Source organism: Mya arenaria, chromosome 2, assembly GCF_026914265.1.
Source record: "Mya arenaria isolate MELC-2E11 chromosome 2, ASM2691426v1".
In the NCBI taxonomy this organism is placed as follows: domain Eukaryota; kingdom Metazoa; phylum Mollusca; class Bivalvia; order Myida; family Myidae; genus Mya; species Mya arenaria.
In genome coordinates, this window is record NC_069123.1 from 143,484 (window position 1) to 159,251 (window position 15,768).

The following is a 15,768-nucleotide window of genomic DNA, read 5'->3' on the forward strand; positions in this document are numbered from 1 at the left end:
TCTCATAAGGTAGAAATGCCGTGTTTTTTGCTCATTTCTTTTAAATTAAACTCGGTATCCTTTATAAGAACCATTGTTTTCGACATTTAGTCATCCTTTTTGGTGTATTAAAATAATTGTATTCATTGTGAAAAATCTTATTTGGGAGTAAGAGTGCATCTTTAATATGTACATTCTAATTGTATCAATTCAATGGTATGCAACGTTTTATCATTGTTCGTATGTTGCTAAATTTATGTGTTGGCAACCGTATATTTTTACAATGGTAAAAAAAATGTATTAAATCTTATTTAGGAGTGATAGTGCATCTTTAAACATGCCGTCACCTTCAACTGATGTCAATGATTTGGATACGCTTGTGACATGTAAAACTTAGGGTTTAACAGCACTTTTAATCCGACCTATCCCACAAACGGGTGCATCTGAACTCGCCTGTGCTATTTAATCATATCGCTGTACTTGATATGGTGGTGAATTGTCCTTGAAAAGTGTCATTTAAAAATATTAGTAAAACGCAGTACTTTAGATGTTCAAATCTGGAATGAAATTGGGTTGGATATGTGATTTAAATATGTTGTTGTACTCCGCGTTCAGTTAATTAATATTGTACTCGTTTAACACCAAAAACAAAAGTTGACTTAATTTCATTCTGGAGTTTATCAATTCGTAAGCACGTTCATAAGTATGAAAGAACTTAACAACGTCCAAATTATTTCTATTGATGACATGGTTTGAAATACAGACATATTCTGTATACATTAAAAACTTCTCATATAACTGGAACAACTTTTTCATTGTGATCCATTGTATAGTATGCTAACTTAAGGCGGCTGTAAAATAAAGGCGTATCGACCATGGAACTTCCGGACTCTCTTACGATAACATGGACGTTAGTGGCTCTTTTTGCGTCACTTTTTTGTTGGTAAGTAGATATTTATTTTGATAGTTTGAAGAATTTGAATTTGACCGTTTCAAATTTCTTTTGGGAGAGCAATGCAAACCTACCTTTTTGCTTCAAGGCAGAGAGAAAAAACATAGTTGGATTAAAAGTGAAACCGCTTTCTGTATAAATAGTGTTTCTTGTATGCTTTCTGATGGTTTATAGTGATTTACCAGTGAAAGAAAATGATGATTTTTTATGTAAAAATAATCAGTTTGATCAGCCGTCCCTGCTATCATAAGCAAAGGGTGGATACTAGGTTGATCGGTTAACGCAGTAGTCATTCGGAACTCCTCGGCCATTTTTTTCAAAAATAACCTCGGATGTATTTGGACGGTTTACATACTCAAAAAGAGGTACGTTTAAGTCCGCTGCAAGTAGATCGCGTAGTAATTTTATTTTTCAGTTAAACTTTATGTCTTAACTCTTGGGAATCTTAATTATGTTTGCAATAATACACTTCACTGGTTATCAATTTAAACTTAGATCAATAAATACATCACTAAAACACTAAATTTAATTAACGATATAATTTAAAAAAATACGAACTACTTCATCTGATGTACCGGCATACATCCGAGGTTGTTTTTGAAAAAAATTGCTGAGGAGTTCCGAATGCGCAGTGGTTAGTGCACTCGCTTCTCCCTAGGCGACCCGGTTTCGATTCCCGGTCTGGGCGCATTTGAGTCTGGTTTGTGGTCACAAAGTCGGGCAAGCGGGTTTTCTCCGGTTACTCCGGGTTCACCCACAACACAAGACCACACTCTCGCGCAACATCGTGCCAACGAGAGTGATATATATAAGTTTAAATAACTTGTTCCACAATCTTTGTAAAAAAAAGAAGTTTAAACTTAAGGGCAAAGACACAATATCAACGCCATCATTTCCAAAATGACGTTACGTGCGTACACAAATTGATGTTTTTAAACATCTATAAGGCATATAATATAAAGAAGATTTTTTGTTGTTTCAATGAAAGTTCGTAATATATTTCACCTCGAGAACTTCAAAAGTAAACATATATTTATACAAACATTTTGATGCAAGTATGGTATATGTCTGTGGTCGCGCCCTGCGTCTTTCGGTCAGTGTACGTAAGACATGAGCTTTGTGCCATAAAAGAGGTTATTCGTTTAAAGTTTGGGTACTTGGCTCGTCTCTGTAGGTTCTATTGTATTGTTCTTACTCTAGGTACCTGTACCGTCACTTCACTCAGCTTCGTCGTCGTGGAATTCCGGGTCCGACACCATGGCCCCTATTTGGAAACTTGCTGCACCAGTTCATCAAGGTTGGTTGAGCTGTAAAAGACAAGAATCACCTTTTAACGCTACCATTATCACATTTATTGTCAAAACGGAGCCGCTATTTACATTGTGAAGAGTTAATCAATTAAAAGGCACACATAAACATCAAATTGGCACAACAATGCAAAGTTCAAAGTTTTTTCATACACTCAATGCAAACAGGGTTTACAAACATGAGGAAATTATACATACTACATATACAATTAAAAGTATTGTTATGGTAATTGTTAAGTAACTTGCACGAAATTTGCCTCAGTCAGGGATGTTTCTCTGTCTGCTTAGACGATTGCTCTCTAAATCATGTTTAAAAAATTATTCTTGTCTTCGCAGCTTTTGTTCCGGAATTTCCTTTATTTATATTTTATAATATTACTGTTTAATTGCATTTTATTTCAGGGTTTCGAAAAAACTGATGCAGAATGGTTAAACAAGTACGGACAAATAGTTGGGTTAGTATATTTGAGTGTTTTCACGCCTACTTGCACAAATTTCTGATACATTTTATGTCCCTTCTAACAGGATTAAGCAATGCGCACTATTTTTGTTTTGGTATAATTTGTATACTATTTACATTCTGGAGATAATTGTTATCTTATAATTATCACCATGAAGTAGTTTTTGTGCATTAAAATCAGTATTAAGTATGAAAATTGGCTTAATGAAATAAGTGACATCTCTTTGTGATATATTTTTAAGTATATTTTTATAGCAAAAATATATGGAATGACATTCCTTTAAATATACGTACCTTGTAAACCCTTAAAACGTTCAAAGGAAATTATAATCACCATTTATTATGTGAATGATAAGTTAATTTACATTTTCCTTAACATATGTATATGTTTAATTTATAGTCATGTCCTTTGAGTGTCTGTCATTGAATGTTTAAGTATGAATGCATTTATAACAGAATGTTTAAGTCTTATATATAAATGTCTCTTTCTAGTTTTAACATTGACAGGTGACTTATTTTTACGGTTAATGCCTTTTCTTTTGTTTCTTTACTTTGAAGGTCATTTTGAAAATTAGAATATATGTTATCATATGTCTAAATGTGTAACCTTCGGTAAATAAAGCTTATTATTATTATCATTATTATTATTATTATTATTATTATTATTATTATTATTATCAAGCCATATTATAATGTCAATATTTATTATGCCCCCCTTTGCTTTGCACATGTCGGTCGGTCGGTTGTGATAACTTAACAATTCCTGGACGTATGGTCACCAAACTTGACATGAAGGTGGGGCATGACCAGTAGATGAACCCTGTTGATTATAGGGGGTCATCGGGCTAAAGGTCAAGGTCACACTGATCTTGAATGATAAAAGGTTGTCCTAGTGATAACTCGATAATGCCTGCACCCATGGACCTCAAACTTGACATGGAGGCTGGGCCTGGCCAGTAGATGAAGCTCTATTGATTTGAGGGGTCATCGGGTCAAAGGTCAAGGTCAAAGTGACCTTGAATGATAAAAGGTTGTCCTAGTGATAACTCGACAATGCCTGCATCCATGGCCCTCAAACTTGACAGGGAGGCTGGGACTGATCAGTTGATGACCCCTATTGATTTTAGGGGTCATTGTGCCAAAGGTCAAGGTCACAATGACCTTGAATGATAAAAGGTTGTCTTAGTGATAACTCGTCAATGCCTGCACCCACGGCCCTTAAACTTGACTTAGAGGTTGGGTCTGACCGGTAGATGACCCCTTTTGATTTTAGGGGTCATTGGGTCAAAGGTCACAGTGACCTTGAATACAAAAAGCTTGTCTGTGTGATAACTTGACATTGCCTGCACCCATGACACTCAACTTTACATTTAGGTTTTGGGTGACCAGTTGATGACTCCGATGGATTTTAAGGTCATAGAGTCAAAGGTGATGGTCATAACTCATATTAATCATTAAATTTCGTTACATTTACTTATTCCCTGCTGCGAAGAGGATACATTTTTATCTGCAAATATCAGTCATCATCTGAACATGATTTAAAACTGTACCTTATATCCTCACATTTTGAATGGTCATAATCTTTAAACTGCCTCAAAGGCATCCAATGTCAATGACAAATCAGCTGTCATTTCGGTCCACGCATAGTTCATTCAATTGTCCAAATAATCCTGACAACATGGCGCTCAGGGGGGGGGGGGGGCATAATGTTTGACAAACATCTCTTGTTCTACTTTATTAGGTATTTCTAAGTGAATGTTGAGTGTATTTTAACATGAATAAACATCAATCAATCAATCGAGTCTGACATTGTAGATTCTACAACGGGTACCAACCTGCAGTACTGGTGACTGATCCAGAGCTGTTGAAAATGGTCCTCGTGAAAAACTTCCCGAACTTCTCCAACAGACCGGTAGGTTCTCAGGGTAAATGATAAATTACACTTTAACTGAAATGGATAAGCATTGAATGGAGGTATCAAAAAATGCTTAAAATTTATCCAAATTTATAACTAAATATTTTGATCAAAAATGGATTGAACGTCTTGGCAACACATTTGAAAGTGTTAACCCTTTATATGGTTTTGTTTGCTTTAGAAGAAATGAGCATGTAATGTATACAGTAAACACTGACTTGTGCTTTAGGTTCCAAAGAATATTCCTCAACTGCTAGCAAACGGTATATTCTTCATGAAAGGACGAAAATGGAAGAAGACACGTAACATTCTGACGCCGACTTTCAGTGCTGCAAAACTCAAATATGTAAGCAACCGACTTAAATGTAAAGAAGGTAAATTGTTGTAAACTGTATTGTGTGTATTAAATTACATAACTGAATCTCAAGTGCAGTATTCCTGTTGAACGTAATCATTTGAACTCAAAACAATATGTTAAGATCACAGACACCTTTTAAAACATGGGTCAACTTCTTGTGTATGTGGTGTTTATACGTTTGTGTCTCTAGTTCAGTGATATTTTAGCACTTGCCTTGTTCTGAGAAGGGTTGATATGTTGACTCCTTGGTTTATTCCTGTAGTTTTCATTGTATTACCTAACATTCAACGTTTGTTTCATGTGTCGGTTATTAACGACGGTCAAATCAGAGCATGTGTATAGAATATAATTATAAATAGGCCAATCATGCTCAAAGTTATTCAACTTCTCAATGTCAGAAATAAACACCAATTGCATAAACTACCATTGTAGATCATTAGAGCCTCTAAACAAAAAGACAATATTATCAATACTGTACAGTAGAATATATTGTGTAATGCATTTGTTTCTCTATTGTAGTTTGTGACATGTTACGCATAAGGAAGCTAATTAGTGCTATCAATTGTGTTTGAGTTTTATTTCATTATTTGTGTATTTATGAATTACTGATGTATGTATATGACGATATGCTTAAATCAAAATAAACTTTATGTTATGTTATGTTATGTTATGTTATGTTATGTTATGTTATGTATAGTTTTTACAATGTCAGTGATCGCAATATAAACAAACAAACAGACCGACAGACAGACAGTCAGACAGACATATGGAAAGATAAACGGACATACATATAGCTTATACTAATGTTTGTTCCCTTTGTTTGATCCAAACACGTTTTCATTCAGTTCCTACCAATTATCAACTCGTGTGCGGAGACGCTGGTTAAACACCTGGAGAAAAGAATTGGAGAGAACGTTCCTGTTCGCAAGTATAGAACACTTTGTTAGAATTCGTAGAAATGATCAGTCGCCAACTCCCCGGTGTATTTACATAGTAGGATTATATCACTGGTCAACTGAATGTTTAATTGACAACTGGCGACTGGTAAAAAACCAAAGTAGTGCTGGTCGAATACATTCAAACATGTGTTTATCAATATTTTACGATGTTAGTTTATCAAAAGGCCTTTTTAACACATAAAAGTTTGCTTTTTCAAACGTTTATAATTAATACAAAATCATATCATCACGTTGATGCTTTCGAGCGTCATACCACTATTAAAGGATGTTTCTTTTTCGATGAAGAGCTGAAGTCATCTTTTTTTTTTATTAAATACTGAAATGAAATAATGAAGGTTCTTTTCAGGTCGTTCAGTCACTTTACTATGGACGCTATAGCTTCAACGGCGTTTGGTATTGATATAGACTCGCAGAACCAGCCGAATGAGCCATTCGTGACCAACATTGATGCAATCTTCCAACCTAATAAACTAGCACGCTTATACGTTCTTTTTACGTGTAAGTGAATACAAATCGCGCATATGCAAACAAATTCATTTACTGGTATAAGGGTATCTAATTTTTGTTTTAAAATACGTCCACTTAAGTTTTGTTTTAAAGTGACACTCTTATTCAAAATCAATACATACACATGTATAACAAACATACATTTTGACTGATAAACCTTTAACTACTTACGAAATAATGCATTTATGGAAAATATTATTTACTGATTTACAAGATTGTGACCGTGTATTTATTTGCAGAAAGCGCAAAAATATTAAATGATTGGTGAATGCAAAAAGATTTACTGTGATCTACTATAGTCCCATAAGTTAGAAATACCGTGTTTTATGCTCATTTATTTCAATTTCAACCTGGTATCCTTCATAAGAACCATTGTTTTCGACAATTATCTATCCTTTTTGGTATATTGAAACAATTGTATTAATTGTGGTAAATCTTATTTGGGGGTAATAGTGCATCTTTAACAATTCCAGTGGTGCATCGCTTTCCTATAATGTCTATAGTGTCCTTTGCAGGATACTTGGCAATAATGTTAGGACTTGTCCACATAGTGTATATATCAGTGACACCCGTAGTGAAAGCTTCGATTGCTTTTGTTTTACTACAAAAGTATATCTTTACATGCATATACAGTAATTCAAATCCAACAAACACAATATACAGCACATTCTTCTATCTCACAGCGTCTATACCGTTTCTTGGAGATGCGTTTAGCCGGCTTGGACTGTCAAGTTCTCCGTCAAAGTCTCTCGATTTCTACGAACAAACAGGCCAGGCACTTATTGATGAGCGGAAAAAACAAAAAATGGTAAAGAAAATGTAAACATTGAAATGAAAGAATAAAACTTTTTTTTATTAAGTTATTCCTTTTGATGTCCTGGCTCCAATTTCTCGAAACTTCTTAAGTTTAACAGGCTTAAGTAGCCCTTTTCAAGAAGCCAAAATACAAACTTAAATTTGATTTTGATAAGTGAAAAATGAATTATTGTAATTGTCATAAAGATAATTCCTATTTGTCATAAAGATAATTCCTATTTAACGGCTCAAAAATCTTAAAGAAGTAAATATAACACAAATTATAGAAACACAAAAATAGTGAGCTTAGCTTAATCCTGTTATAAGAGACTTAAGAAGTTTCGAGAAATTGGGGCCTGGCGGTTACCTCAATATTTATTGATACCTAAACCTGGCTTATTTTTGAATTTTCGACTACTTGGCATGTCTCTGTAGTTTTCATTGTATTACTGATAAATATAATTTGATTTGTGTGTAGTCTACTTGTGTTGTTTGTACGCTGTGTATCTCTCGTTCGGTATTTGTAAGGTTTTAGTCTTGGGCTTTTAAAACTGCACTCTCACAGATTTACCGTTTTTACAACTTTTTTTATTTTTTGTCTTGGAAAGAGCAAATCTTTACATAAATATCTGCAAACCAATGATATAAGATTGCTGACAAAAAATCGGATCCTAGATTTTCATATTTCCGTTCGAAAATTAATGTTTTATGGCTTAAACCATTACTAACGGTTTAAGAAAAATGCATAAAACATCCATTTTTGAACTTTAATATAAAAATCTGCGATCTAATTTTTTTCAGCAGTCTTATATAACTGGTTTCCATGGATTTTCGAAATAATTTGCTCAAGACAAAAAATTAAAAAAAAATGTCAAAACGTTCAATCTGAAAGTGCAACTTTAAACAGGGTCTTTGGTAAGAAATGTCTAATGGCTTCTCCTTGCAGTTGTTAACATTGTGATATTATTTGTACAGTATATACTATTCATTAAAATGCCTTATCATATATGCTCATGCATATTGTTTTAAATTACTTATTCAGTTTCCTGTTTTGCGGTTATTTTAGCCGCGTGTAGATTTTATCGAGTTGTTAATGAACGCCGAGCTGGATGCCAGTCGAATGGAATACGTTCATAACGGGGTTGAAATGGGGAACGGAGCACATACAGCTAACGGAGAACTCAAAGAAAGTACGCGTCAAAATTTAAACTGCATTAACATACGTATTGTAATCTTTACTTACAGGTAGTTTGTTGTTTATTATAGCAGAAAAGTTAGAAATCATTTTCATTTTCAATGACCGATTATTTAAGGAGAACAATATATAATGTATACCAAATATGGAAGAAGGTTGTATTAAGAATGATCTATTTGTTACGCGTTTCAAGTTCAACTCAATATATTATATCATTCAATTATCATCATTAAGTTCAAATGAGGAATGCGTTCCTTTCAAACAAAAACCTTTAGATTCAGGACACGTCAAACCAAGTCAAACTTTGCTTGACTAAACCACACTGGGTAATAGTCATGAATGCGTTGTGGAAAAATACATAGCGTCAATTACTCTTCCTTCTATACTATATGATGGTTTATAGATTTTGATCATATTAATGTTTTGCAGAACTTACGGACTATGAGGTGAACGCACAGGCGTTCACGTTTTTCTTAGCGGGATTCGAGACGACGGCGAGCCTGTTACGTTACGCGACATACATGCTGGCCTTACGTCCTGATATTGATGAGAAACTTTGCAACGAGATTTCGGAAAATATTGGCGAAGTAAATAAAACAATAATAATCGAACGATTCCTAGATTTACTGAAGATTTATTCAAGTATTTTTTTTTTATTTTTTTTTTACTTACATGAACTCATTTCTGTTTTCGTTTGAGAAAATAAAGTCGTAATCACTACTCTGTTATCTGCTTGATCTACACTGCGGAGACGGGCACATATTAGTATACTTCTGCGCCCGTGTATCATATATTTTTAAAATTGAATTCAAGGATATCCCGACGTACGACAATATTGGCACCTTGAAGTACATGGATCAGTTCATCAGCGAGACGTTACGGTTTTATCCTCCTGTACCGAGGTTTGTTATCATTTCTTTTACTATACCAGATTTACACAATGTGTGTATACCACGTGATAAATTACGTCATAATTGGTACTTCGGAAGGCAACATTTTGCTACGAATGATGACTTTTTCTTACCCACTTTTAAATGGAATGCCGCTTCAAGGACTCGCCTTCGTTTTATTACCGGAGTTTGATAAGGTGATTAGTTTCCTCCAACATTCGACAAACCTGTTTCTAAAATAAGGTTTTGACAGTGCTCCATCAGACAGCAGTTTTGTAAAAAGGTTTGTCGAAGTGTTTTAAGAAAATAAATTCTCAATCAAACTCAAGTAAAATACCGAAGGCGGGGCTATGTTAGCACCGAAGACTGTGCTATGTTTCATTTAAAATGGCGAATTAATGTTAAAGTTTTCTTTGTTTAAAGACTTCATTTGAAGCAAAATATTGCCTTCCGACGAAGCATTTATGACGTAATTTATCACGTGGTATGCACACACTGTTACATAAGCGTTGGTGCGGTGGATCTTTGAAATTGGAAATGTTTGTTCTTTCTTGAAGGAAAGGTAAATGTTATCGAAAAAGTCTTGCCAAATTTAGTACCTAGATTTGCAGGTTGCAGCACTTACAGACGCATGGGCAAATTGTGCGATTAAGGCAGTAAAATAATATCGTCTAGGACCGAAAGGATCACCACGTTAGGAATGTTTTGGAAATAGAACAAGATATTACTTTTCTAACATTTAGGTGATACATGTAGAAAAAAGCATAATCTTAAAGTACTAAAATGGAGTAGGTGCAGAGTTGTATTTTAATAAAAAAAAAAATCTAAGAAATTGAATTGTTCATCCGTGATCGACATACGAATGAACAATCATTGATATATGCGTTAGAATGACGAACTGTATATTCAATCATCCTTTCAATAGATGACGATGTACTAACAGCTACGCTAATTAAAGATGTCACTTTTTCCAGGTTAAGCCGTCTGGCACAAGAGGACCTGGTATACAAAGACATGGTGATTCCTAAAGGGACCAGTGTCGTAATACCCGCCTGGTCCGTACATCACGACCCGAACCACTACCCGGACCCGGAAACATTCGATCCAGATAGGTAGTACTTTCAACTTGCATGTATGTTATGTATATGTTACGAGTTCAATTTTGTAAATCTCCAGAAAATAGAGAGGTCGTACCACGCTCGAGGTAGCCATCTATGTTATCTGTTAATTGTCAAAATCCATTCTCATTCATCAGAGGTTTGATAATGATAAATCTAAGTAATTGCTGTACACATAGCATCATCGCTCTGGTGTACGAGAATGTCAAAATCGGACTCTTACTTATTTGATGCATTCGTCAGAATCGTTCAACGTAAAAAATATGAAGATAAATTTTGTAAAATCATTAATTGCAATTGGCCCACACAAAAATGCAAACCCATGCTACCTTTAACTACTGACAAAGGTCTAAAAAAATACTTTTTGTGGAAAATTAGACTCATTGAGCCGTTCTCTATGAAACTATATTGGTTCATTCGTCAGAACGATCTACATAAAATTAATAAACAAAATTTTTGAAAAACCTCGATTGTCAATGACCCCCACAAATACCAAATGATGATGCCGAGCAATAGAGTTTGTGGGTATCCTTCGTCCTCTGTTCGCATAAAGCATACATTTTATTTTAAAATAACCTTTAGCGTACGATCATTGTAAGATGCACTCTTACTTCCAAATAAGATTACCACATTGAATAAAATTCTTTTCAATCGCCAAAAAAGATGATTGCATGTCGAAAGCAATGGTTCTTATAAAGGATACCGAGTTAGATTTGAAAGAAACGTGAAGAAAACACGTCATTTCTACCTTATGAGACGATAGTAGATAACAGTAATTTGTTTAGCACTCACCAATCGTTTAATATTTTTTGCGTTTTTAGCTACAACATAAACGGCTGAAATTTTGTTATCAGTTATGAATATTTTCCAGAAATGCATTATTTAGTAAGTAGTTAGAGGTTTATCACTCAAAATGTATGTTTGTCATACATGTGTTTGTATTGTTTTTGAGTAAGAGTGTCACTTTAAGGATTTAAATGGTACTTTAAAACTTCACGATAAATTGTTAATTTTTCTAATAATTGAAAATTACTTTTTCATTATATCTACTCGTATTCATCTTTTGTTGCCTTTCATTTTATTGTTTTACCTATGTTTTACAGATTATTTCATTTTAATGAAAATAAACGCTTAACTGTTTGTGTCAGATTTGCCCCGGAGAAGAAATCCAGCTACCCCTCAGAAGGGGTTACCTTCCTGCCTTGGGGTTTAGGACCGCGTCATTGTATAGGTATGCGCCTGGCTCAGGTCGAGGCAAAAGTCGCGCTCGTGCATCTGTTGAGAAACTTCCGGTTTGAGAAATGTGATCAGACGCAGGTATATTTTTTCAATAAAAAAATTACATATTCCAAAATTAAATCTTATTTAGTATTCTTAATTTTGATTAAAATTAAGGAGAACTAGTTATCATCGATTGTTGCTGCCAAGTGTCTTGGAGTTTGTAAATACCAAAATAATGTGTTTAAAAAAATAAGCACAATGAGAACTTTGATTCGCAGGAGCGTTTGAGTAATTTAAAACATAGACAATTTTTATTCACATTTGATACAATAAATGCAATAACCGACGTCTATGATCTTCAAAATAGATACGCGCCCTTCATGATATGTTCGGTCATATAGCAACGTGGCCCCATTAGGCCTAAAAAAAAATATGTCTGTTTCGGGTAACCCGATCCTACCTATAAAAATGCGCCGACCCTAACTATTTTTTTCCGTTTCTGAGCAAAAAAATATTCGTTAGCGAATAGAGACTTACGAAGGGCGGATAAATGCAGATTTTAATCAGAATTATTGTTTATATGATAAAACAAAGTCAGGCAATGACAGTAATGTAGGAAAGACTGCCATTAGCAAGAAAACACTCTGAACTTACGACAGATTTTGAAAAAAAAATCCCTACCTACCGTACCTAGAAATTTTGGGAAGGTTACCCTAAACAAACAATTTTTTTTTGGCCTTATAGTACTTCTTCATGTAACCGATGTGCAATAATGAGAACTCGTGATGCTTGGTGACACCACGTTCTCATGAGAAAGGGTTAAATGTGTAGAGAAAATGTATGCATATATTATAATGATATAAATAATGCAAAACGCCGTTATTACCTTCAACAATATGAAAAAATCAATCATTTTACTTATAGGTTTAGCTAAAATAAAAGAACAAAAATACATGCTTCCATAACCTTAGGGGCTATGTATTTTTTCTCATTGTTTCCATATTAATAATAAGCATGAAATGCCCTTTTAAATCCAGGCATCAAATTTTACATTAAGGCCAATGAAACGGTAAAACGAAAATCGTATCTGAACATCAAATAATATCTTCAGCTGAATGAGGACATTGTCTGTCAATAGACCAATTCGCTACCCAATAACTACTCTATTCTACCACCAGGTACCTCTGGATCTATCCCATGTTGGGCTGTTGAGGCCTCGAACCCCTATTACTTTGCGTCTTCAACGCCGATGAGCGACTGCCGTAAAGCAAGCCTTCAACTGCTGGTGCTGTTTGATGTTTGAAATCAATCTCCACGCTGTGTTACTTCCCTTACATTACATTTATCACTGCCACCATGCAAACCACGTGACCATAAATACTATGTAAATCATCTTAAATTTTAAATATTTTTTGGTATTTGAATCTAAATGCACCTTAAAGATTTGAAATTTGATAAGAAAATTATCGGAATAGAGAGAAGAATTAAAACATTTAAAAAAAGTTTATATATAGTTTTTAAAGCTGAACTCCAGCTATAATCGCTCATGGCGGCTGAGATCTATTTTGTTTGTCAGGGGAGATCACTGCGAGATTGGTTTGGATTGTGAAATTTGGTTATTGTTGGAATTCTTCATGAAACTAGTTATCGTTGATCGTTTGACGGCATTCTGTCTAGGATATTGTTTGTAGAATGAATTTATCAAATTAGTGGGCACTAGACCTATTCAATTTCCTTAGCTGGCAGAGTGGTTGTTTAAATCAACCGATTCGAACTCAATAACTGCTTTCCTTTTATATGGTGGCATATGACTGCCGTAAGATAACCCGATAGTCTTCGCGAATTGTTTCGTGTTAACTACTTAATTTTCGCGATAATTATATAGCTAGTTAATATTCGTGATACCTTTCTAGTTAGATAGATACACATGTCAGGGGCGTAGCTTCCTTTAGGCCGTGTAGGCCGCGGCCTACACATTTTTCAGAAAATCGAATAAATAAATATTGCTAAATCTGCAATAAAAACTGAAGGCATAGGGGGTTAGGGGCTTAAATTTGAAATCCCGATAAATGCGCCTTAATATACATTTAATTCAAGGTAAAAAAAGAGTGATATTTTTGTTCTCATTAATGTTTTTACAACAAAACGCACCAACCACAACCTAGCTAAAATAAAAATCGGGGTGGGGTGGGGGGAGGGGGAGACACCCCAAGAAAGTGGCCTACACATTTATTTTCGTCAAGCTACGCCCCTGTATGTACCATAAGACTAAAAACAGGCTTGAAAGTGCCTTGAACTGCCACCATATTACAATAGATAGCTTGATATGTATCGCGAAAATTAAGTGGAAACAAAGACGTTAACAGGTTATCTTACGGCAGTTATATGGCACCATACTTTTATCATAAGTACTTCTTCTTATTAATACCAACTTTACGATGCATTTCAAAATACAACATGATATAATCGGACCAAATCATTACAATTTCGAAAACTTATTGTTGTATATTTCAGTTGGGAATAGCAGTAATACAGCATGTCAAGCATTCCTGGAAAGAGGCCCTGCTGAAGATAAACAGATAAATGAATAAATGCCGACGTGTGTGTCCCAGGTCACTGAAATTAATGTTGATATCATCTCTTAACATCAGCCCACTCGCTTCTTTGCATAAATTTACATACGTTCAGTAGCTAAACATGGAAATATGTATTACCTTTATGTTCAAAAGGGTTATCAAACTATCGCTTTGTATTTATAGAACCATTGAACAAACAGCTCGTTTGACAAGTCTTTATAACGCCGATGTATGGAAAGTTTTACCCACTTTTTTCTTTTCAATATTTTTTTTCGCAAAAGTAATGTGAATAATGCGTGAAGTCGAATAAACTTTTTTTATTGAATGTTTACAGAGAATATTTATTCGAAGGCTATTATTTTTTAATGTACACATGAGTGTTATGTATGTGGGCATATAAGGTTAAAGTGACACTCTTATTCCAAAATAAGACATACACATGTATAACAAACATAAAATTTGAATGATAAATCTTTAACAACTTACTAAGTAATGCATTAATGGACAATATTAATTACTGATAACTAGATTGTAACCGTGTATTTAAAAGCTGAAACGCAAAAATAGTAAATGATTGGTGAGTGTTAAAATATTTATTGTGATGATAATATCTTGTTTTCTGCACCTTTCTTTCAAATTTAACTCGGTATCCTTTATAAGAACCATTGTTTTCGACATTTAGTCATCATTTTTGGTATATTAAAACAATTGTATTCATTGTAAAACATCTTATTTGGAAGTAAGAGTGCATCTTTAATTTGTACATTCTAGTTGTATCACATCAATGATATGTAACGTCTTATCGTTGAACTTATGTTGTTCAATTTATATGTTGGCAACTGTTTATCGTAATTCTTGTTTCATTGTAAATATTTTGTATGGTGTTGTGTTTTTATCTCCATATTTTGATAAGCATCATTTATAATAAAATGGAAACTCAGTTGGTCTTCCATTGACCAAGCCTTCTATTGACCAAAACTATTACTGCCACTGTTTAATTATTGACCTAGTGTTAATACGGGTTAAACTTTCTATTGAAAACGTATCTTAAGTCTTTTTGATAATTTACTTTCGGGATTCAGAGTATGATTAAAGCCCCACAATTACAATTTACATCAATATCTCTGGTCTTAAGTAAAATGTCAAATATGTTTTAGCAAGCCTGAACAGTTTAGAAGAATGACCGGGTCAAACTTGTGGTATCTCTTCTAATTAACAGCTCGGCATGGTGCCCATTGTTAGCCTTATGAGAATAAAACTTTGGGGGTACTTATTATACATGATTAATTATGACATGTCGACACGGTATTGTTCATCTGATTAATTATATTACTTTGTATTATCAGAGAAGACCAAATATTATCTTCGGGAAATAAATTAAAAATCTCTGTACTCAACATTCGTGTATAAAATATTACATTATGTTTTATACAATCGCATGTCAAAACTCACTTATAATTTTGCATTCTATGTGTGTATCATATTGTATGTTTTTTAGAATTACAACAATTCTACTGTTCGCATTTAAGATAATTA

General features: G+C 34.0%; 1 protein-coding gene across 1 annotated transcript; it reads left to right on the forward strand.

Moving 5' to 3' along the window:
* The first annotated feature begins 463 nt into the window (after window positions 1–463).
* On the forward strand, window positions 464–15,629 carry LOC128225146 (cytochrome P450 3A41-like). Its single transcript, XM_052935189.1, has 15 exons — window positions 464–922; window positions 2,132–2,228; window positions 2,641–2,693; window positions 4,514–4,610; window positions 4,843–4,959; window positions 5,817–5,899; window positions 6,277–6,428; window positions 7,121–7,245; window positions 8,299–8,422; window positions 8,857–9,014; window positions 9,241–9,329; window positions 10,292–10,429; window positions 11,584–11,752; window positions 12,835–12,941; window positions 14,171–15,629. The coding sequence occupies exons 1-14, from the start codon at window positions 855–857 to the stop codon at window positions 12,907–12,909; spliced, it is 1,545 nt and encodes a 514-aa protein (XP_052791149.1). The 5' UTR covers window positions 464–854; the 3' UTR covers window positions 12,910–12,941; window positions 14,171–15,629.
* The last annotated feature ends 139 nt before the right edge of the window (window positions 15,630–15,768 follow it).

What these genes read in the sequence shown, in the direction of transcription:
- LOC128225146 (XM_052935189.1), top strand. Translation starts at nt 855, where the DNA reads ATGGAACTTCCGGACTCTCTTACGATAACATGGACGTTAGTGGCTCTT. An exon ending in CGAACTTCTCCAACAGACCG is followed by an intron (nt 4,611 to 4,842) that starts GTAGGTTCTCAG and finishes CTTGTGCTTTAG; the next exon opens with GTTCCAAAGAATATTCCTCA. An exon ending in GTGCTGCAAAACTCAAATAT is followed by an intron (nt 4,960 to 5,816) that starts GTAAGCAACCGA and finishes GTTTTCATTCAG; the next exon opens with TTCCTACCAATTATCAACTC.